We start from the raw sequence: 24,724 nt of genomic DNA, 5'->3' as shown, positions 1-24,724 counted from the left end.
GCAAGTATGAAATTAAATTATATTTGGGCAGCTGTAACCTTTTAAAACGATCAGATTCCAGTTAATGTATTTCTTCCTGTTCCGAGTGCTGCCATGGTGTTTGATGGTGGGAAGCAGTCCAAAGGGCATTGGGAGATAATAAATTCACTGGAAATTTCACCCTGAGGCGAGCCTCGATACACCAAGGCTTCCATTTAGCAGGACTGACCTAAAAATCTTGTCACATCCAAAGGTCACTTAGGTTGGGGTTGGTGTGTCCCATCTATCTTTCCCTGGTGCAAAGAATGACAGCTGAGCTCATAAACAGCCATCGGAATATGGAAGACAAGCAGGGGGGAGAGGGAAGAAGGATAATACCACTGACAACTTCTTAGATTTCCTCTAGGCCAATGAGAAAAGATATCATCTTTGGGGTTGCTTGTTTCAGCTTCTGCAGAAATGGCAATTCAAGTCAAAGAGGTTGCAGTTAACTGTGATGGTGTAAAACAAGGGATTCCCCACCTGTCTGCAAATGCCAAGTAACCCTACACATTATACTGTCCCTGAACATATCCTACTTGCCACCAGTCTTGTTAGTCAAAGCAGTTTAGAGTTTTTACAATGCCTTACTTTCAAGGAGGGTCAGAAGTCTAAAAGGCTGTCAGTGATGACACTGATAGGTGTCATCTGTAAGAACAGTGGTTCTAAGGGAAACAGATTGACACTAATTATAAACAATACTGGAAGGTAAGATATTTTCAGTCTCATGAGAAAATCTGTGATGTACGTCCTCTAGGATGTTGCTTATCCTAAGCTTATTGAAATCGGTATAATACTCGCACACAGCAAATTGAAGCAAAAGGCCTTTCAGGATGGCTGTTGTCTACCAGTCAAAGTTCTTTCTTCTGCAATGGGAAGCTCTAGTGGATCCTTCCTATGCTTGCAGTATATTAAATGCTGGGGACAGGGCTCAGAGTTGCATAACAGAAGTGTATTTGAAGGACGAAGATCTAACTTACCATAATTGATCTTACTTAATTGGGGATGAGCCCTGCAGCATATGTCCGTTGTATCCTAACAGTGTGAATCTCCTTCTCAAAATTCCCTAGGAGGAGAATGAGAAAGGCTGGCTGCCAGTCACTGCTGGGATGCAGGCAAGAAAGATTCCTTCTTCTGCATCCTGCCTTGGTCGGAAAAAGAAACTGTAGTTGATGTTCAGTGTCCTTCTGAAATGTGGTAACACACCATTGTTCGAAGAAAGATACCTTTTATGGTGTAAGCACTGGTCTGATTCTTTTTGAAACATTAAATTGAAGATAAAAATTAAAACTAAATAATTTATAAAATCAGTGTAACCTTGGACATGTGAGAAAAAAATCCGAATGAAACACACATGTTCCATAATTTGCAAGATATTGAATAAGTTAGGTTTCTAACTCCTTCTTGGAATTTGCTGACGTCTCTCCATGAATTTTACTATATCAGATCCTTCTGAGGAGGATTGTAAGTTGTATGTTCCTTTGCTTGTTAAAACTAAATGGAGTATAACTGTTATTTTCAGAAGTATTTCACACATTCTTACAAACATACTATATTTGAGGCAAACACAGTAAAGAAGGGCAAGATTGGCCAGCTGTCAGTGTTTGTCTTCATTTTCCTTGGGTTCACACTCTACTTTATGTTAACATGTATGTTCTCTACACAAATCCAAAGTAATTTGCAGGCAACTTTGGGGGAGTTATATGCCCTTTCCCACATGTTCTCTGCTGAAAATGTAGCTGTGTGCCTCACCAGTTGTACGGCTTTGAGGAAGACAAAGTCGCTTTCCATCTGACTTGTGTAACAAGAAAAAAAGGAAATGTGTGTTTTTCATGAGTTTCAGAGAGGAAAGATATATTTCTCTTTAAAAAATTCAGCTGAAATGTAAAAAATGACATAGACATGCTGAGCACAGACTAGTTAGTTTTTTCCTTGTTTATACTGAGGATGGTGGGATGAGAATCATCTTTAGCCATGGATGCCTAACATGTATAATTTATCTGACATAAAATTGCAGGTTTTCCATTTTAGTTTTTATAAAAGGAGCTGAGGGTGATTAGCTCAAGACTGGTCAGATGGATTCCCCACTTATTCCCAGTTTGTCACTTTTCTGCTGCGGTTCAGTTTCCGTTTTCATTTGCCCACCCAATTCCTGTTAGTAAACAAGTAATGCTGGACCATAAAGTCAGAATATTTCTGTCATTGCTGTTGGGACATGGAGCCTCAAGACCAACTGACTCTGTATTTCTGTAGCGGTTGGAATTTGGGAAAGTCATGGAGTTGGGAGTCAGTGCAGACGACTTTTTAAGTGCCAAGTATGTGTAGCTTCCCTGTGTCAGTTGAGTTTTCTGTCCTTAGGAAGAGGAGATATCCCATTGTGCTGGTCTCAGTACATTGCTTCCCTACATTTTTATAGCCATGTTCATCCCATTTCATGCCAGATGACTTTGGAAAATTGTCAGCGGTCCTGAAGTATGTTAATCTTGTTAAATACATGATGGAAATATAGATGGTGAGAATAAGGATTGCATTTAATGCCTGCAATATTGGCAAGTGTTTCTATGTTACTTTAGATACTGCTTTTATTGTAGTGAATATGATCACTTTGACCAAAGGCCTGTATTATGCCACGGTGTTAACTGGAGAAGTTGAGAGATATTTTACAGTTGCTGACTTTGGCAAAAACAAGAAGTATCCCAGTGTAATGGAGGACTTTACTGTTTCTTGCATTATTCATGCTTCCCACGCAGGAGTCACAAACACTGGGTAATGTTAATATGTGTCACGGAAAAATTTAATTGGCGGAAATGTTTCATATATTAGCGATAGATGGGAGGACCCACTGGAGACCTTCCCTATTCTGGACTGTTATGGATTCCTTTAGCGCTATCCCTGATAGTGATAAAGGAAGGGATTGTATGGAGTGGATCGTTGCTTTATGGAGGGGAATGAGGAGGATCCCTGCTTGACATTCCCAGTCTTTCCTGGAGCGGAGATATATTTACCAGTTGCTAACTGAAGAAGCAATGAGCACTGTTCACCCTCCCACTGCAGTGAACAGCCAGTCTTGGAGCAGCATAAAAAGGGTCAATCAAATAGGTCGTACATCATATGAGGAGGCAGATGTTAGAACATATTGTAATGGATTGCTGTGCGGTGTGTGAAGATGGCTTGTGGAGCACGGGGATGGGGGGAGAGGAGCTACCAGCGATGTTTTCTGCCATGGTCGCTGAAAATATCCAAATTTTTGAGGAAAACTTCTGAAGGCAGGAAATTAAAGCGTTAGCATTCCTGCTATGTTAGACTTGTGGGTAGAATGACGGAGGTAGAAAAGGAATAGAAGCATGAGTTCCTCTGTAATACTCCGTGTAATATGAATAAGTCTAGGTATTATCTGTGCTTTGCCAAAGTCAGTGTTAGCCTTGGAATGTGTGAGTATTTTACCTGAAAAAAAAATGACTGAGCTTCAGACTATATTAAACACAGAACTGCTAAAATAGCTTCTATTTTAGCAGCGCCCCTAATTCACACCCACTCAAACACCTCCTCGCTCGTTAACCCCATCATCAGACCCAAGTAACTCAAGTGAAATGAGATGGCATTAGGAATGAGGTAATGAACAAAGATTTCTGGATAATGTTATTACTTCATGATAGCAGCTCTTGTTAGTGTGACTACGGTAAAAGCTTCTCGGTATTTCCATTGCAGACTCTTTGGTACTCCCACCCCTTCTGCTTTGCAGACGACTGCTCAGCCAGAAGCAATTTAAAATTTGCTTTTACATCGATTTTGGCTCTTGTTTTGAATTGAAAAGAGTTTAGTGTTTTGGTACTGCTTTCTACAACATAAAAATTGCTGGGGTTTTTCCTCTTAATCCAAATTTCCAGATGAACAATTTAAAACACGGATTAGCTCTTTTTATAACCCAACCACATTATTAACAATTGAAAAATGTTTCCTAAGTACACACAGTAATTTCAATATTTCATGGTTTTGGACAAGCAGATCCATCTTTATGCTATAAAAAATTCCATAATTCCATACTAAAAATTGGTGTGAAGTGGACAATTTTTGAAAAGCACTGTTAACACTCAGGAGTTTCGTGTCTTTTTTTTTTTTTTTTTTAATTTACTTAGTACCTCAAAGAAAGTTGTGAAAATCATCTTTAATGTTGGCATGGGTGGATCAGATGTACTGATGGATTACAGAACTTGTTACTATTTAAATAGTGTTAATACAGTGCACATCGTTGGCTGTGGAACGTGTGGCTATGTAGAATTCTTTAAGAGATGAGTTAGAGGTTGCTGCCCTGTTGCCAATGAAGGGCATCCTTTTCGCCTCAATAACAGGAATTTGGAGGGATGTATTTCTGCATTCACCCTGTCAAGTCTTAAGAGCAAAATGGTGAAGAGTTATAGAGAGTGGACACTTCCATAGGGTTACCCCACGTAACCTGGAAGAGGCTGGGACTTAACAGCTTGAATCAGGGTGGAAGTGGAGAAATGTGGAGAAGGTCGCATTTCCCTTGGTCAGATTGACACTAAGAAGTGGAAAGCTCACACTTGGTGTGGGAACATGAGGGGCTCCAGCAGCTCTTTGTTACCCACACGGATTGGTGAAACTGGAAGCAGCCATCGTATTCCTCTTGCTGAATATGGAGTTGCAAAGTTCATCCCGTAAGTTCTTCTCGTGCTTGGGTGATGTATAGCATGTGAGGGAACATGAAAGTTAAAGATGTAATTCCCTTTGACCTTCAGTCATGTTGTTGTGCCTACAGCTTCTTAAACCTCGAGCACAGCATGTGCCAAAAGAGGAATGTTGGTGTGAGTTTCAGGTCAGATTTAAGGCTTTTCGTGATGTCTGACCATGCAGTATCATTGGACTTTAGTGCTGGAGGTTTCATTGTAGTGAGAGTCAGAGACTGAGGGATTTCAGATGTTTTCAGAGACCACTTTTGGGGGAACAAAGTCTCTAAGAATTAAGAACTAAACTTCTGTACATGTCCTAATGAAATATGCAAACTGTCACTCTTCCCATTACATCAGTGTAAGCATGGAAATAGTGAGATGAACCAGAAAACAGCTTCTTATGTTATTTCCTGAGAAGTTTGCCAAAGCTTCACAGAGGTTTCAGGCTCTCTGGAGTTTTATGGGCTCCATTGGAGGGGGAGTTTTACTGACCACACCCATTTTTATCATAAAATCAAAGAATAAAAAGATTGAACAGGTATTGAATTGTTTCTGCTACTTCATTTTGTTAAAGGAGGACTTTTCTATAATTAATCAAACTCCAAAATAATGGAATTAACTGAGTGCTTTGCTACTCTCTCAGCTCTTCTCAGCAATTTTGTTACTAAATAATGGCACTCCCCTCCACATACTCTAACATCTCCTCTTTGTAGGCTGTCATCTCCTAACCTCAAGCATCCCAGTTTAACAAACTTGAATTTGTGTTTTTAAGCATCTAAGTTATCCAGTTTGTACAATGGGGCTAGTTTAAAGTTAGGCACTCCAATGAGTTTGAAGTGGGTAAGATTCAGTGCTGAGAACATCAGGAGGAGTCTGACCAGAATGAAACTCAGCTGGTTTCTGATTTAGAACATAGATTTGCTCTGATTCAGTGAGGCTCAAAATATTCTGGTTCAAAGTTGGGGCAGTTTTTATGTCTGTGGTTGGAATTACAGTTTCCTACAGGTCTAGTAAGTTTGAGTGACCTTTTCTGCAAGGTTTGTCTTTAATAATACCTAGAAAACAAACACTGTGTTAGAAGAGGGGGATTCCATGTGGGTTAAAGCTGAAGGAAAGGTACATGTGAGCTGGAGCTTTCCAAAGTTCTTGTCATATATTCTGCTTTTATGGAAAGGGATCACAGTGCGCTGCCGGGAAGGACAACTGGTGCCCTGTACTGATACCACGACTTCACAACAGGGGTCTCAAAGAATGAGGTAGGACTTGTTAGCTTTCTGGAGGACATGGGGAATGAGCATGTAAGCCAATGAACATGAAAAATTATATGAGAGGTAGATGGATGTCATTGAACTTTTTTGAAAACTTGCACTGCAGGACTGATGTTCTCCCCCCAATTAATAACCTTACTCTACTTTCTCTACCCCCAAAAATAAAATAACTGATGCACCTGAATAAAGTTGCCATGTCACATCCTATTAGTACTTCCTGCTAAGGAAAAAGGGAAGGAGAAAAAATGTCTTCAGAAGTATTCTAGGAATCAATTTGTTTCAGTTTAACTCAGAATAAGTACATATCCTTTTGCGGGTCAAATGCTCCATCCATCACTGGTCCCTCCCTTTCAGTATTCTTCTTCTAGCCATACTTCCTCTCTGTGTGTTCTTTTCTGAGAGGCTTGGCACAAGGGAAGCAGCTCAAATGCTTCCCTTTGAGGTATAGACATATATAAGGTATAGACATCTATGTCTTTCCTCCCTACCCAAGCTGGAAGAGAGTAGCCATGGCTCTATAAGCCTGTGAAAATGAGCTGTGTTGAAAGTTGCTTATGATGGACTAAGAGTTTGTCACTCTCTCTCTCTCGTGCCTTTATCCAGGCTCTTTGACCACATAATACAATTCAGTTTGAAGAGCAAATTAAAATTTTGAATGAGCTGATTGGATGTCACTGAGCTCCTGTATATGTCAGATAACCAAGGAACAATGTCAATTTATATCTCCAAGGACAACAGATACAATCATGTGATTCTTTAGGTTCAGAAATATTCTGAACTAAAGACTAAAGACTAGAAAAGTACAAAGACTATAAAGTATTAAAGTATAAAAACCATAAAGACTAGAAAGGATATGTTTCTCATTTCACTGTTTGATATCATAATTAACAAAGGAAGATATAACTATGGGGGAGCTTTAGAATATATACAGCAAAAAAAATCCAAGTGTAAATTTTTACATTTATTTCTTGTCCCCTCCTACAAACAAATTTGTCAACATTGCACTGTTACTTCTGGTAGGTGATTATTCTGTTTTTACTGCATTTCGGGAGGGACATCAGTATTTTAGGACTCTCTTCTTGTCAAAACTTGTAACAAAAGAGTTTCTAGAGCAGGTTGAGTGCTGTGGTCCACATGTACTGCAAAATACCTATTTTGCTACTTTATTCCCAAAGAGGAGGGAAAAGTCACTGAAGAATCTTAGAATCATCAAGATATAAGAACCTGATGCCATATCAGCATTCAAGTCAGCAAATCCATGTTCTTAAAATAAGAAATGCAGTTGACCTTAATCTTTCTACTACGAGCTCTGCACTTAACTTCAGGAGAAATAGAGTATTCAGATTTGAAGTAATTAATTCAGTATCAGTCCTAAAGCAGGCACAGAGTTTTCCTGACTTAATTCCCTGTTGAATACAACAACTTAAAATGCAAACAGAAAATCTATAAATAAAAACTGGAGAAAGAGTTGCTTAAGGAAATGTGTATAAAATAGTGAAATGCTTTAATTATAACTCAGCAATCTGAAATATATAGAACCTTATTTACAGTAATTCTGCTGGCAGTGTTTGCTTGTTAACTACTCTAGTCACTTAATGGATAACAATGAATGATTATATACAGTACTGGTCAAGTAAAGCAATACAGTATGAAATAAGTATTTTGTCAAATGGCCACTCATAGAATTTTGGTCTCTTAAATGAGAAATTATACTTACTGAAGTCAGGTGCTCTGAGCTAGTTGCCAAAAGTCTGGATATGTATTAAAAAAAAAAGAAAGCTCTTGGGAAACATACTTGTGGTAAACAGATAGGCAGTAGTGAGTTTTTTCCTACAAGAGTATAATGTCTGGGCCACTTTACTGACTTCAGGCTTCTAATTTGCAAAAGCTGTACTGGAGCAGCAGTCTCCATGTGGAACCTTCGTACAAACACTTCATCTTCATTACGGACTAGTCAGCTCTATTCTGCATTACAGAATAGTCAGTGATAAAGGGAATGCAATTTATAAAACGAATGCCCCTTCTTAAGTTACACATCACTGTTGTTTGTTGGTGTTCTACATTACCATTGACCATCTTACTGTATAATCCTTAAAGAGTATGCTGTCAAAAGTACGTCCTTACATTAAAGAAATTCTTTTACCTTTTTTTCTAGTAGAAGAAGTTCCATTGGCATAAAAATAATTAATGGTAGCAAGAATACAATATAGTCTGGTGCTGCGCACCAAACTACAGGAATAAATTGTTGCCAGCTTATTTTTTTTAAAATATTTTAAAATATGTACAATATTAATTACTTTCCTTGTAGGGGACACTGTTCATCTGCAACATTTCATCCAACAAGCTTTTTCCAGAAGACATTATCAAATTTCCTCTCCAATATGCATTCCATATAGTCACTCTATTTCAATTACTGTCATATGGTGTGAACATGGTATGTATGAATATGTAGGCCACTTGGGCAGTTTTCCAGTTAAAATCTCTTCATTTGTAAAGAGCAGGCAATCTTAAACACACAGTTTGCAACGATATTTTATCACAGAAACTAACAGATCTTATTAGCTTGTGATAGGAAGTGTCTATTGATAAGTTCCTACAGTTACATCCTGTAGAAGGATTGTCTTCTTGTTAAGGCGTGGGACAAAGGAGCCATGAGGTCTAGGCTCTCTAATCAGGAGTTTCCTACAGTCTTCCTGTCTCACCAGGAGCAGTCAGTTGATGTCATGGGTGCTGGTTCTCACCTTGCTAATATTTGAATAGCATTTATCCACTGGCAAAATTAAAGGCTGCTTTTCAAGGAAAACTGAATTGCTTAACATTTGAGAGTGTTGAGGTTAGTGTCTTTCCCATAGAAGCTACTATAAATACAAATATAGTTGTGCTTTAGCTAAAATGTTTGTCCTATCCATCAAAGTTACATCAGTTTCTAAGAACTCAAAGAGCTACCATAAATTGTGCCTTCATGTTTCACTTTATCCGCTGTTACTGTTCTACAAGCAAAGCAGTCATTGTTTTTAATGTACTGCAGTAGAAGTCTTTATTACTTCAGATGCAAACTTAAAGCTCATTCAGGTTTTCAGCGACCTGGACTCCAGCCTTTTTTCTGGATGCCAGGGATCCCCAGTTGGTCATACCATGGAAGTTCCAAATAAGAAAAGAACTAGCGCATTCATCCTGGCACGGGCAAAGTGGTCCTGTTGACTACAGTGAGATTATTCTCAGGAATAAGGGCTGCAGGCCTGGAATCCTAGAGATCAGCTACCAGAATCATATTTTATGGAGACTTGTGGTTACTGATTCTAAAAGTGATGTTTTTTCTAATATGAGAGAGATGGTGGTTACAAGGCTGCGCTTGTAACTTGCTTGCAAGAAGTGTATAAATGAAACCTTGTTCTGTTTGTGAATGCTTCACAGTTTTTCTAATGAGAACTTGTTTTTCTACATGTTTCCTTCTAAGTCTCAGGTTTTTTAAGGCTAGAGGGACTATTAGATTGTCTAGGCTGACAAAACAAGATGTAAAATATTATTGGGCATAATAAACTCCTTGTTTAAAGTTCATCTTCCTAAAACACGTCTGATCTTGACTGAAACATCAAGTCAAAATTTTTCTAGGCAGTTCCTCCAAGTGTTACCAATGCTCTCTGAATAAAAGCAATATATTACTTACCTATTAGCTTTCCAGGTCTTAACTTCCAAATATTTATTACTGTTCCTTGATACATGATTTACTTACCTGTCTTCCTCCCTGAGGCTAAATACAGAGCATAGTGAGGGTGGGAGTTTTCAAAGGAAGTTAGCTGGTTTCTGTGGCCATGGGAAAGAACAGTATAGCTTTTCAACATTGTGTATCTTCTCTAGTCTCTGCGTGGGCCACAATTTTGGGATGAATTCATCCAGCTTGCTATTTTTTGCTTGGTGAATAAAGGAAACACTGGTTCAGGCAAGGTCCTCTGCCAGAGAGAGTCTCTCTGCCCCTTGGCACTGGGAGCCAGGGCAATTTCTAGTAGGAACTGGGTGTGATAAAGGCAGATGGTAGGTAGAACAGTAATAATTCTCCAACTCTGTTAAGAATTGTAAAGAATAAAACAAAATAAAACCAGAAATAAACCAAAATACTGTCAGTACATCTCTGGATCTTAACCTCTGTTGTTATTATCTGAAATTATCCCAAAGTGAAAGCCAGCAATTTCACCTTGCAATGGGTTCTTTGGGCAAGGTTTTAAAGGAGGTTATTGACTTTGTGTTCAAATATTATCTTTCTTTTTTTTCTGAAAATCTCCCAGTTGATGCAAACAAATGGCACCTTAAAGCCTTTGCTGAAGTTTAAATGTAAAAATTAGCATGTCCCTTTGAAATGTTTGACTAACAATCTTTGAAGGAAACTCAGACAAAGAAAAGATGAAAATCTGGCATTTGTTCCTTTCAAGTATGTAATGAGAAGCTAAATGAAAAACTTTTTTCATAGAATATCTAGAAGGCATTGCTACCAATCACTAATGAGTGCAGCTTTAATTCTAATTTCTGTAGTTAAGTTTTTATCTATGTTGCCAGTATCTTTTAAAAACTCTCTTACAGTAGGATATATGTAAAATGCTTGTTTAAAGTGAATTCCTTTTTCTTCCTAATTCCTCATGTTTTTTTTTTTTTTCAATTAAAAAAACACCTGAACAGATCCAAAATTAATTCTTTCTGCAGTCAAACACTTCTCATGCCTTATATAAGCATAAATTTTAAGGTAAAGAGAAATAAATTCATGTATTCCGAGTGAGAGAATCTCATTTTATACCATTTCCCCCTCCAGATTATGCAAAAAACAAAGAACAGGGCCATTCATGTGTATATTTTTAATGATGGTTCTCAGAATGACAAAGAAATTGAAGTGTTGGATCAGTCAACAGTTCAGACACTCAGGCACAGTGGTTTGTAAATTCATCGCTGTGGTATCTTCACTGAAAAGCTAGTTTATATCAGAAACAAATTTATTGCAGTAACTCATTCGGTTTCCAGAGCCACCTGTCTCTGTCTCTCTGTGGTTTTTTTAATAACAGCTCTTAATCTCTACTGTTCACTAATAAAAATATTTTAATAAGAGATAATACTGTAATTCAAATGCCTATAGATGCTTGAATCAACTATCTCTGCCTGTGTAATTGCTAGCACTTTGTTCAACCCTTTTTAAAATTGCTATTAAATCTCATTCTCATTTTCTGTATTAATAGAACAAGAATTCATTTTTAGTGTACCCTCCGAGCATTAATGAGCATTGTTAACATGTAACAACAATGCCCAAGGGGAAAGTTTTCAAAGCTGGCCTAACCTTAAGGCTTTGCTATTGATATACTACAGAGTCATCAAGCCAAGAGCTCTTAGAGCTAGTCCATTTTGAGAGTTCAGCTGAATATTTCTGCTTAATATATTGGAAGAATTATAAATGGTTTGGGTGGTGACCTAGGGAGAAGGGGGATTTTTTTGTTTAATAGCTTAAGAACAGAGGGGCAACATTAAAAAATTAACGATACCTCCTGCTCATTTTAAAGTGTATCACATTGTGCTTTTGTTCTGATGATTTTGCTTCCATACAGATTTTCATAAGAGGTTAATGAGAAAACATTAACAAGGCATGCAATATTGCACATGGGCAGGGGAGCTGAAACATAGTCATTTAGTTATAAACAAACAATAGATGTTACTTTTTAATTGCTTTTTCAGAAGCCCAATTCTACCTTCCTGGAGAAGTATTATCTATCTTATTAAATTCAGGATATTATCCTTATTTATTATGTATAGCAAAAATGAACCTGCCTAAAGCAGTAGTGCTTCACTGATTCCAACTGAATGCCTTGGTCACAGTAAACTCTATAGATTAAAAGTCCTATATAAGTTGTAGTGCAGCAAAGTGACCTCCTGGAGTGCTAGAATTTGACATTGAGTCTTTAGGTTAGCTAAAGGTAGCAGAAATGGCTTCAGGGGTCTCTTGGGTAAAAGTAGAGGCACAAGAACAGGGTATTTACAGCAGTGATACAGAAAAAACATCATTTTCATTGCCCTTTTTGAGGTCTTGGTTTCATTACTGTGAAGGGTATAAAGGTGCATTTCAGATAATGGTTGAATGTTTCAACAGAGATCTATTCATACACTGTTCCAAAATCTGAAACTCTAGTGGAGAAGCAGGGGTAGAAATGTTCTTTTGTTTGAATTCAGTTTGTCTATGAAATGAATGTTTAAATTGTTGTCATTTAGCTGTCTTGTTTCGCAGCACTTGGTCACACCACTGCCCTTTCCTTGGGTATAAGCTAAAGGTCATCGTGTCCTAAAACAACTAAATATGAACAGACAAGTTCAATAATGTTGAAGCTCAAAATTATTGACAGTCCAAGAAATGTGCTGCATGTTGTATATTTCTCTCCAGTTTTTAAATTCAGGGAATATAGGGGCAAACTTACTGATTAAATAGGATTCAGACCCTTGCAATTTCATAACCTCATGTTTTTCAGTTTAAAGCCAGGCCTGATACTGTTTTTTCTGTAGAATTGTTGGTTTCTGTTGCAGGAAGGGACTTTCAAGAGGCTACTCTAACAAGGGACCTCTTATAAAATTTTATTTAATGTTTGTTTTTAATTCTCAAAATAAATTAAATAGGGTTGCGGTGTTGAATCTGATAACAGGAGGACAGAAGTTTTTACAAAGCATGAATGAAGGCTTTATAGATTTTCTTCCACCCCTCCTTCCATGTTACTCCACACTGTACTGTGTGTTTCATTCTCTTCAGGTATATCTGTCCCTCAGCTGAGAAAATGGCATACACTTGACATTCCATATATTCCATTTATCACCTGAAAATATGGCTTTCTCCTGGGCTGTTGCATAGGGAAATTCATTCCCAGTGCTTATTTAGTCATTGTCTGCTTTGCATGCATTGTCAGAAAGATGGTTGATGACAGTACTGTAGGGAGGAACCACAGCTTCCAACACGTTTCTCAGGGAGCACTAAGGTGTAAGATGTGCAGATTCTTGGACACCGTGTTGTGCATCTGTTTCACATAGTTTAGTTCTCCTGATTCTGTCTTTGGACCTCAACAGAAGGTTGAGAGTTATGTTTGAAGTAGAGGTTTCCCTCGCTTTTCAAGGTATCGATTCAGTTTGAAAAGTCTTCCCCAAAATTTCTCACAGAAATTTCTGGAAAACTCAGTCCTCAAAGCCAGTCCCTGTATGATCTGTCAGCGCTCTCCAGTTGGTTCAGGACTGCTAAATGTCCAAACTATGTTATTTTTACCTTTACATGTGAACTAGACATACTGTCTGATAACTAATACATAGATTAGCAGCAATCTTGAACCTTTCCTTTCTAATGGCTATTTGACTTTCTTTTGTCTTTTTCCTGTAGTTACCTCAATTTGTTTTGTCATTTTTTCAATAGGGAGCAAAAGAAAAGGGAAAGCTTTGCCTAGACTTGCTCTGTCACCTCCAGAGTCCAGTTCTGTTTGAGTTGTTCCTGGGTCATGTATCCTATTCCTTAAACAACCATTGCCCTTCTGATGTATTAATTCATACATAATACTGGCTTGGTTTTCCTGCTGCAGTTCTTCTCTGGTTCACACAGACACTTGTTCCATTCTCCCTGCTGGATTTAGTCTTCTTTAAAAAGAATGAATGGATATGAGCTTCAACTGATAAATACATGCATTTGAATCTGTGAGTGATTTGTGGCTGGATTGTTTTTGATGACTTTTATCTGTAGCTGATTTGCATCTATTTGGCTCAGACTCGCTGGGAGTAACACATAGAATAAATTAATAAATAAATTTGAGGAAGAGGAAAGGAGAGAATGGATGAATGAATGGATGATAAGGAAAGAGAGGGAGACTAAACAGAACGGGATGGATAAATGGTGATTAAGAAGAATAATAAGGAACAAGCAGTGATCAAAGTAGGGAAAAGAAATAAAAAACATTCAAAACTGAAAAGAATAGAAAGTGTGAAAATCATAGAAAGTGTGAAAAAGAAATAAGTAAGAACTTGGTGTCTGATTATACAAAAGTAGCAATGGGCTACTTTTAGTTATGTGAATTATGTACACCAGGAAAAAGAAGAGTTTGTATGGGGAACCACAAAACAATGTCCAGGGTCGTCCAAGATTCACAGCAGTAAGTCTTGCCCATTTGATCAAGTTAAGTGTTTGCAACGGGGATATAATATATACACTGAACTCACTGTAGCAATGTCTCTGCATCTTTTGCATGGCTCTGTATGGATTTCTCCTGTAATGAATCCTCATTTTCCTCTTTCAGACTTGCTGGTTTGGGTTAGCATTTCTTTGTGCCCTCCACTCCGACCTCTGTTCTTTTATCAGCATACAAAATTAACTGAGAAACAACAGCAAAACAACTAAGCACTACTAAAAAGACTTCTTAGACTTAGTCACATTGAAGCCCCCTTGTTTTTTTACATCTAGTTCAATATTCCTGCATGTTGTCCCTTGTCACTGTCATTTCAGAAGCTCTGTTAGCACCTGCAGGCAGAGAGTACCTTCATTCAGTGTTACACATCACACGTGAGCTTCACAGCACTAACCATACATAGTGTGAGTCTTTGAAACTGATACTGTGGCTGAGGAGGGAGAGCCTTTGTTACTGCACTGCCTGCTCTCTTGGGCACCTGACTTTGGAATTCCTCACTGTTCACAAAGCAGCAACAATTGCTGCTTCTCCTACCCCCATGTTTATTTTTTCCGTGTTTTATTTGGAGGTCAGGGGAGCTCCCAGGCACTGCTTTCTCACTGCTTTTGACCTTCGTCCAATAAACTCTTACTGTAGTGCTAAACTTTAAACAGATGACTGTGATTATAAGTATTCACATGTTAATAATGAAATATGTGTTTGAAGTGCCTTACTGGTTTAGTTTTGAAGAGAAAAACATTTCCATGGTGTGTCTGCTTTGCATCTATCACAGAAAGGGTTCTTAGACTTAATTGAAGTTCCTAATAGCTAATGGACAGTACTTTACCATCAGTATGTGTATATTTATATTGACTCTAGTGGTTCCCCAGAACCCAACTGAGAGTGGACTCCTACAGTAAGTACTAAAAATTTTGGCATTCCCTGTTCCAAACACCTTACAGCCTGTGCAAAGAGGGCAAACATAGCAGGTAAAATAAAGAAACATGAACAGAGACCATCATGTGAGTTTCACAGGGGTTGGTGCATAGTATTGGCGGAAATGATTTTATGCCTAAGCCATCTCAGGAAAGGAAAGATTGCCCAGTAGCTCAGGCAAACCATGAAGATTAGCTTTTGTTCCTTGTTTTGAATCCCTGGACACGCAAGGATGCTGGGACATTTCTCATGGTGACGTCTCTCATTCATCCCCTGAGGAATGAGTCACAGAAGTTGAGATGACAATTCTTGTCTTGAAATATACATGTGTTAAATAAAAAATGCCCATCAGAAGGAAAATATATCCTCTGCAGTAGGAGAAGTTTTGGGAAGATTAATTATTTATTGATGATGTCTCTCCTCTCTTCCCCCCTCACCCCAATTTTTTTTGTTTTGTTTTGTTTTTACAGCAGTTGTATGCTGCCCAACTTGCTGCGATGCAAGTGTCTCCAGGAGGCAAGATACCTGGCATACCCCAGGGTAACCTTGGTGCTGCCGTATCCCCTACCAGCATCCACACAGACAAGAGCACAAACAGCCCTCCACCCAAAAGCAAGGTACTGTACCAGGCCTGGCAGCACTACCTTTCTGACAATGTGGGGACTTGCATGTGGTTTTTTTCTGAAGGGTGTCTGTGTGCCTCTCAGTTGCAGCAGCTCTGTCCTCAGGATGGCTCCCCGAAATGGGAGCATATTTGTAGTGCCATTTTTCCAGTGGGAAGACCCCAGTGCAGTAATACCAAATGACCATTCATACACAGTGTCATTAGCAGACCACCTCAGCTGAGATCCTGTGGGTTCCCTTGCTGTGTCCTGGCTATCACAGTTCTGTTTCTTCCATCTTCAGTAACAGGTGACAGTTCAGCCTCCTGTTCCAGCACACAACTGTTGTTTCCTTGCAACGTGGAGTCTGGTTAGCAGTGTGTCAGCAAGAGATGAAAAGTGTTGGGGCACCTCATCTGTGGCCAGATTCTGTCCTGGAGTAGAGCTGGAGTTTGTGGAGGAACGAGTACAGACTGGGGAGTGATATGCTGGAGATCAGTGCCACAGAAAGGGACCTGGGGGTCCTGGTTGATGACAAATTCAATATGAATCAGCAGTGCCCTGGCAGCCAGGAGGCCAACCATGTCCTGGGGGCATCAGGCAAAGCGTTTCCAGCCGGTTGAGGGAGGGGATTGTCCCACTCTGCTCTGCACTGGGGCAGCCTCACCTTAAATATTGTGGCAGTTTTGGGTGCCACAATATAAGAAAGATATAAAGCTCTTAGAGAGTGTCCAAAGGAGGTAAACAAAGATGGTGAAGGGCTTTGAGGGGAAGTGTGTGAATAGGTACTGAGATTGGTTGGTCTCTTCAGCCTGGAGGAGACTGAGGGGAGACTTCACTGCAGTTACAAGTTCCTCATGAGAGGAAGAGGATGTGCAGGCACTGATCTCTTCTATGTGGTGACCAGTGACAGGACCTGAGGGAGTGGCCTGAGGTTGTGTCAGGAGAGGTTTAGGTTGGATATTAGAAAAAAGTTCTTTACCTACCCACAGAGTGGGTTGGGTGCTGGAACAGGCTCCCCAGGGCAGTGGTCACAGCACCAAGGCTGACAGAGCTCAAGAAGCGTTTGGATGATACTCTCAGGCACAATGTGTGACTCTTGGGGATGGTCCTGTGCAGGGCTAAGAGTTGGACTCGATGATCCTTGTGAGTCCCTTCCAACTCAGCACATTCTGTGATTCTGTGAAGTCTCCAAAGCAGTGTCTGTTTTGTCATAAGCAGAGCCGAAATCTGTCCACTGAGTGATGGGCTCTGATGAGTAATCTTGGTCATAGCTGAGCAGTTCAGTCCATACTCAGTTAAGAGACCAAGCTTACAGCTGGGAGTCACACCTGTATAATGCCCTCAGTGTGTGATTAGCTATACTGAGGGAAAAGGCGCAGAATAAGTGCAGTCGAAGAAGGTGAGCTCAGTGTGTGCCACAGCTGAGTAAAATTACAGATCAACATTGAATGGCACATCTTAGGTGTTGCAAAACAACCAGGAAGAATTTAGCTGAGGAGTGCTGGGAGAAAGCGGTCCTATTTAGGTGACAGCAAGAGCTTCATAAAAATGTGTCCTTTCTTTTTGTTAGTGTCCTCTAGCATGCTGTCCATGTCCTTTATCACATTAGGAAAGGTTCCTTGAATTGACAGCAGTGTCTTGTTTTTACCCTAACAGTAAAACAGCACAGATTAAAAATAACCAGACAAATAAATAATACCATTGTCAGCTCAGTGAGATACATGTTCAAGGAATAAAAGACATGACTTGAAATCAGTAGCTGTTGTGTTAATGAGTCAAGCTCATCTATGTTGTCTTTATTCTCTCCTTAGTGTAGACTTTCTGACTTCCTGAAGTTTATCCTTGGCTTGATCTCTTCACTTAGAGTAAGGAATCATAAAGCTGTGCAGTGCTCGATGGTAGAATTTTTGGGGTATAAAAAAAAAAAAGTTATGCCTATGGTTAACAAGAGATTTTTGTGCATTTCACAGGGGGGTTTTTGTGTGTGGTTAGTGGCTTGTAAGATCTCCTACACTTAAAATCCCGGTGTTGTTCTCTTGTGCACAAGCAGAATGTCTGATGAGATCTAAGGGGCACAGTGTGTATTTTCTGGCAACTGCAGGATTAGAAGGCCTGCCATATCTATTGATATCATCGAGCATAACCATCTTAACTGGCAGCTGTCAAGATCAGCTCTATCCTCCCTTAGTTTTATTGCTTTTTCATATTTGTAGGTGTTGCAGTGCCTTTGGCTTGCGGGTCTGCAGGAGACAAACAAAACTTACTTGCAAATTGGGAAAAAAAAAAAAATTAAAAAAGTGGGCCAAAAGGAAAGGAAGGGGGCTCCAAAAGGCTGTAAAATTGTGCAGCGTAAGCCCTGTGATGCATGCTGTTTTCAATCTGCTGTGTGCCAGTTGGAGGCTCAGAGAGAGCGCGAGAGAAAGAGAAGGGATAATGCTGAGAAATGATAGAGTGGCTGTGACCTCCAAGCTCAGCCTGGAAATCCAAGACATTGATTTCACTTAGCATTCCTGCTGAGAAATCCGGCGGAGTTCAGTTGTAATAAAAGAACAAGATTCTGTTCTAATGGTAATGGCGTATGACAGACATATCACTTTGTCTGTCCTCAGCACCAGGGAGAGGAGAATTGGAGAAAGGTCACCTGACCTGCCTGTGCTGTTGTGCGAGTGCTGTTCTGAGCTTTGAACCCCAGCCTGGAAGCACAATTATTTATAATACTAAACGATAAAGAAACCTTTATAGAGCCTACAGTAATTAGAATAAAGCTTATATGATAGTGCAGTGGCCTGGCTCAGAAAACGCGCTGGCAAATCTGTCACAATGGCAGAAACTGAAGCTTATGTGTTGAAACTAAACACCTTCGTTTGTGTCTGTGTGGACCTTCCTTTGCTTTTTCAGAGATTGTTTGCGTTCAACATCCCCAAAAGTTTATTGTGTTTTCTGATTTCTTTTAAATTTAATTTTTCTAGCTGTTGTCAGGGAGTACCTGTCTGAGTTTCCCAGCCATTTTTTAATTTATTTTTTTTTTTAATCCCCAGCAGCAATTTGGTTCTTGAAGCTAGTTTGTGGTGGTCTTTCTCGCTGCTACTGTACATCAGACCTCCACAGATGAACACTTAATGCCTTAGACAAGCTTTCAGTAAATGCTGTTTACTGAATCTCTATTTTCAGCCCACAGTTTACACTGGCGCAGCTTTGGTAATACACTCAAGTGTTTGGAGACAAGGAGACAGCCTTACCTGAGAGTGTGTCAAGCTACTGGCAAACATCTAGGTCACTTCTGAAAAGCTGTGTTTTTTTTCCTCTCTTGTGTAGTGTTAAAGTTAGTGTGCTGCTCTTTGCAAGGATTCTTCAAAGTCGGCCTCAGCGGCAGATGGAACAACTGTTGGCTCTAGAAATGCTGAGAAGCATCAGGGGGAGTTTGCCAAGGATCATCCTTTAAATCTAGTAAGACTTGAAAACATCCCTGAAACTCCTCTAAGACCTTGGCAACTCCCGTTTTGGCAAACCTTTTATCAGTGGCCCTCACCAGTGTTTGAACACTGTGCTGGACAGGCTACCCTGGCATCTTCTGTCGTCTCGCTCGCTTTTCAGCAGATGTGACCTGGAACAGTCAAATTCACTTCCGAGGTTTCTGTACTGTAACTTTTAGGAAGCCATGAGGCAGAGATGCCATTATGCTGTGCTGCACACATTCTGTCAAGTTTTGGTTAGGAAACTGAGCTGGTGTCGTACATTCTTCCAAGAAGAGATCCGTGCCAGAAAAATTGATTTAAGAAACAGAGCTAGTGGAGCCTGTCCAAAAGAAAATGCGTGTGTCTTGCGGAAATGGATTTTAACACAGCTTCTTCTTGAGCAGTTTTAAAAACAGCCGGTATGCTAATCATACCATTCAAATTTACCAAGGCCTCCTCCACAACCCGTTTGAAAGGCAACTATCTTTGAAGTTTGCCAAATTGTGCTGGATTTCCAAAGTCTGTCTTAAGCACATTTTGCCTTTGATCGTGTAAATGCTTGCATGCTGCTCTGTTGGGTGTTCAAGGTGGGTACAGGCTCCCAAAGTAAGTAGGAGACAACAGGCATAGGTGCAGATAAGAACTAGGCAGAATAACCTCCCAGCCCATCTCGTGGTTAACTTCAAGCCTCTTACTTGTACAGGGCCATGCACAGGATTAAAAAAAAAAGCAATGCTAAAGGGAATGTGTTTATCTAAATTATGACCTTTACCATGCTACCAGGATTCTCACCTGATAGCTACAGTCTTCACTGGCTTCAGATGAGGCGCATTATTCTCTTGAATAAGGAGGGCAACATCACCCTCACTTGTAAACAGCTGGGGCCCTGTTCATTCCTGCTTTTGTTCCTTGCTTTTTACGTGGCATGTATAAATATAGCATCTAGTGCCTGCCTGATGGAATATTCTAGCCCTTTCCATGTAACCTTTCAAGTACAGTAATTCTGGAGTGAATTTTCAGTGTAGCTTGTAAACATAGCTAAATGATTCCCTGTATTTAATGGAGCACAGTGCATTGTCTGTAGCATCTGTTGTGAAACAGGAACAATTCAGTGTGAAATGTGACAGGAGAGAATTCCTGGGCACTTTTCTTTTAACCTTGTTGTGACCTCAGCCCCAACACTACTCACAGTAGTGTCTCCATCAATGACAAGAGCACACAGATTGTCCAAATCAATTTTTTTTGTTCTTTTCAAATACTTCTGGCAGTGATGTTACTATTTGCTCAGCAGTAGCACCTGGGAGTTGTGACAAGGAAAGGAAATGTGTTTCAGACAAGCCAGGAACAGCACTAAGCAGTTGGATATACACAATCAGATTCTCCTCAACTGCAATATTCAGACAAATATCAGTGTGAATCTTTAACTGAAGACGGTACTTTGTTTTCACATTATCTGATCACCGAAGTAAACAGTGGATTGAAATTTTTTCATGTCACCTATGGACAGCAGTTGAATTGCCTTTGAAGGGTTTAGAGTTTGCCTCTCTACCACAGCACAGACTGGCCTTAAGAAGGCCAAGACTCTCCAGAAGAACTTCTTTCATTTTTCAGGAGTATCTGATGATGATGATGCAGCTTGTGCCACGTGCACCAACTGTGTCTTTCATCCTGTTCATAGTATACAAAGGATAGAAAGGGAACAATGTTGTGTTTACTCCATTCTCATCCAGGCAAGTTAAGCCTCAGGGAACCTACAACTGAGCAGCTGTTGACTTTCTTACCAAGTACATGTGATACCAGGGACAAAATAAAGAAAAAAAGAGGCTTTGGAAATGGGTATTTTAATTCAGACACACCACAGGAAAAATCAGTAAATTTTTATTAGGAAAAATAAGTAAACTATTTACTATATGTAGCTGGTTGTGGGTCTTCCGTCACAGTCAAAACTGATGATGGGACTATACTTCCCAGTTTTGGTAAGAACGTTTTCTTGATAAAAATATAGTGGGGGAAAAAAAAAAAGAAACTATCTGAGGGGAAGGAGAAAGAAAAAGTGTGTGTGTGTGTCCCCGAGAAAAAAAAAAAACAATAACAAGAACGCTCATTTATATGATATTTGTGATTCTCCTTCAGACAAATTGTTGACTTACATCATTTTAGATGGCTACCCTAAGCAGCCCTGTTAAGTTGGGTATATTTGTCTCCCTTTCCCTCATTTCTCTCTTTTGTATGATAGTGCAGAATGTGAAATTTTATCCTGAGGAGATCTTGGGGAAGACATTAAGCTCCGTTATGTACATAGATACATCAGCTTACTTGCCACATCACGCTATGACTGTGGCGGAAGCCCCAGTGATAAGTAGACATACAGATTCCTTGTGCCCTCAAAGCTGCCATTTTTGAACATATTTAAAAGAAAATATTTCAGTCCTGAGGATGATACTTGCATTGCTATTCAGATGCAGAAGGCTACTGTTTTTTCCTCTTCATAGCACTTCTTTTTATTCAGCATTAGCAAATACTTTTGGAGACATGAACCAGTTGTTCTGCACAGCACAATGAACTACTTCAGCTACAAAGAGGACAGTTGTGTGATAAAGACTGATCATGGCTGTATACAGGTGATCAAAGGGTGTGATTGTGTTAGATAGGGTCAAATCCCTTTCCCAGAGGAGCAGAGAAAAGAAACTTACGTGAAACTAACCCATTGCACGTGTTAGGTGTCATATTCTAATGGCAGTTACAATCCTCTTTATTGGCAGAAGAGCTCAGCAGGTGTTGAATGCCTATTCAAGCAGCAGGAGGTTAAGACATCCTTATTTTCATTGGAGGCAGTACTGAGGTATTTTAGAGTGAAGAACAAGAGTTCTCCTAAAGTGGTGTAAGACACAGTATCCCTGATAGAACCTCGAGCCTGTTTTTGCAGAAGTTTTATCTCAAAGATTTGGAAGCTCTTCTGTTTTTGAGAGTTTCCAGTCTGGACACAATTCTTTATATGCTACTGATTAAAAAAAAAATCCTTGTTAAATTTATCTATTAAGGTTTTCAGCACTGGAATAACAGTTAGCACTAGAATAGAATATTATAAATCAGAACATTCAAAACATTTTTTCAGTGATTGCATTTTCTAATTCCCTTGTCAGTGCATTAAACAGGTCAGAAAGTGCTGTAAGATAATTAAGGAAAAGTTAATAGTACAGATGTAGTGATGTATCAGCTGTAAACTGAGACCTCATCTGCCTTATCTGTGCTATTCTACTTGGCACTATGCTCCCTCTTTAGTACCCTGTCCATTCTCAATAGAGACCTTGTAGCTAATAACCTCTTTACCCAGAAGCCTTTCTCATTTGCTACCTGTCCTTTTGATCCCAAAAAGTAAAATGTGGAATTTGTGGCAGAATCTTTGAACCTGTTTTCCTCTTCCTTGTTCTTCTTCCTATATGTTACATCCATGAATATAAACAATGACTTTTTAAACCATTTGCTGGAGCACAAGAAAGTGATGGGTATTAATGCAGCTTCTTAAGGTGCTTTTCTAAAACAGAGAATGTGTCCCAGACGATAAAAGTGATGTTAATAGCAGTATCTTAATAGCAGCAGCAGTAGGGACTTACACAGCATTCTGACTGCCTCCCATCCCTCCCTGCTTTCCTAAAAATAAATTAGATACATGGAGGGGCTCCTAGGATGCTTTTTCACATTAACTGTCCACAGCTCTTGTTTCCTGATATCCTGTCTCTGGCAGGAACCTGTCTCTCAAGCAGAGTTGTCAGGCTCAGTAGCCTCTTTTTATAATGAAAACTCAAAAGAAAGCATAACAAAAAGAAAAAGGGGGAAAGAAAACGCTCCAAAATCTCTGATCACAAAACGTAAGATACACAAATGAGGCAAGACTGCTCCATTTCTGAAAGAGAGGTCTTCAGAAATCAGACAGGGAGCAACAAAGGTGTGAAGCAAAGCGGTAGACAAACAGGCACTGTGTCCTTACTAGTTCACTGCTGTTCTTTGCTGCTACAGCCTTCTACAACAGGTATGAATAAATAAAATACCCCCTTTTTTCCTACATGGAAAAATTTGTGGGATGGGCAGCAGGTAGCAGTTTTCATTATCTTTGGTATAAACGATCTGCATCATTGGCTTTATACTGAACACTAAGGTTTTACACCAGGCAGTGTTACTTCCAGGAGGCCACTACTAAAGCCAGGTTCAGTTGCAGAATCCCTCAGTTTTCGGCTCCTAAACTCCTCAGTTTAGAGGTGCTGGGACCTGACTTTTTGTTTCTGCTCTGCATCTTGCCCTGTTACTTAGAAATACCTGAGCATCAACTTCTCAGAAGCTGTTTGAGAGAACTGCCCACACAGTGTCAGTTGTAACAAAGAACTTGAGTTAGAAAGAGCAGCATTTTGCAAAAAAAGGTTGGAATAGTCCCAAACAAGAAAACGGTGTCACAAACTCAGAATTTTTTTAATGCCACTAAGATAGCTGTTGAGCTGATGTTGCCAGTTGGCCACTAAGTCCTAAAAATAGCAGTAAAAGGGCTTTAGGAGAGCGTGCAATCTGGAGCTGCATAAAGAAATGGAGAAAAATTCAATTTTTTCTGGTTGCAGTGGTTTTTGCTGATGCTCCTTATGTTTGGGTGGGTTTGTTCCGTGGGGAAGGTTGAAAAATTTTTAGAAGACAGTCTTTATGCTGAGAAAAGGGGACCAACTATGGGAGAAATATGCAAAGTTCAGCTTGGGACATTTTGTTTCCTCGCTGGGGGCTGCTGAGTATCGCAGCACTGACAAAATGAAGGACCAGTATTAGCTTTTAAGTTAAATATAGGTAAAAACCAGCCAGTTATGCCAGTATCAGATTAATTTCTACTTTCCTTCAGAATATAAAATTTCTACAAAGTAAAGGTAGAAATTTATTCCAGAGATTTATTTTTTAGACTCTGAGATGTTAAGAGTCTCTGAAACAAGGGATGTATTCATTCCAGGAGTACAGGCTTGTGCAAGTAATAGAACTGTAGCAATGTCTATTTCATGGATTGGGAGACAGCTTGAAATGGAGCAGAGAACTCTTACTCTGCCAGATCCTTCTAGAAGGGAACCAAGTACTTCACTTTGGGAATCAAACCTTGCCTTTTGCAGCTTCAGGTTAAGTGTTTGGGCATTTTGTGTTATTAATTGTGGGTATGTGTTAGTAATCAAAAGAAAAGTGCATGGGCTGCATTGGCCCTGTCTAGTGGACAGCAGTGTAGCCATGTTTTGCCAAATGTAGAACTTCTTTTTCACGTGGAAAGTGAATTTCTGAGGTGGTTGAATCAAATTCTAATGTGATCAGTCTAGCAGCTTCCAAAGACTGCTTGCTTTGTCTGCAGTAGGGTGGTTTGCATCCACGTTACATGCTAGATTTGAAATTAGCTCCTCTTCACACGTTCTGGCAGAAAGGAATTCAAACTAAGCAGCAAAGAAATATATTTTGCAGTAAGTATTCCTGTACCCACAGCTCAGTGATAATCATGTAACAAGGGAGCTCCAAAAATATTTTAATCTGAAACATTTTAATCTCTAATCCCTGGTAACTGTGGATAGCAGAAGAGAAGCAACATTC

The 24,724-nt window shown here is 39.6% G+C and overlaps 1 protein-coding gene across 14 annotated transcripts in view; it reads left to right on the top strand.

The window, feature by feature from the left end:
• SOX5 (SRY-box transcription factor 5) overlaps window positions 1-24,724 on the top strand; it is a 641,540-nt gene that overhangs the window by 564,559 nt on the left and 52,257 nt on the right. For all 14 annotated transcript variants that reach the window (XM_032688182.1, XM_032688183.1, XM_032688184.1 and 11 more), the window contains one exon: window positions 15,537-15,683. In XM_032688182.1, coding sequence (XP_032544073.1) covers window positions 15,537-15,683 — 147 coding nt within the window. The remainder of the gene's footprint in view (window positions 1-15,536; window positions 15,684-24,724) is intronic.

Source organism: Chiroxiphia lanceolata, chromosome 5, assembly GCF_009829145.1.
Source record: "Chiroxiphia lanceolata isolate bChiLan1 chromosome 5, bChiLan1.pri, whole genome shotgun sequence".
Classification (NCBI taxonomy): Eukaryota; Metazoa; Chordata; class Aves; order Passeriformes; family Pipridae; genus Chiroxiphia; species Chiroxiphia lanceolata.
Note: the sequence above shows the minus strand (reverse complement) of the source record. Positions and strands in the feature narration are given on the sequence as shown.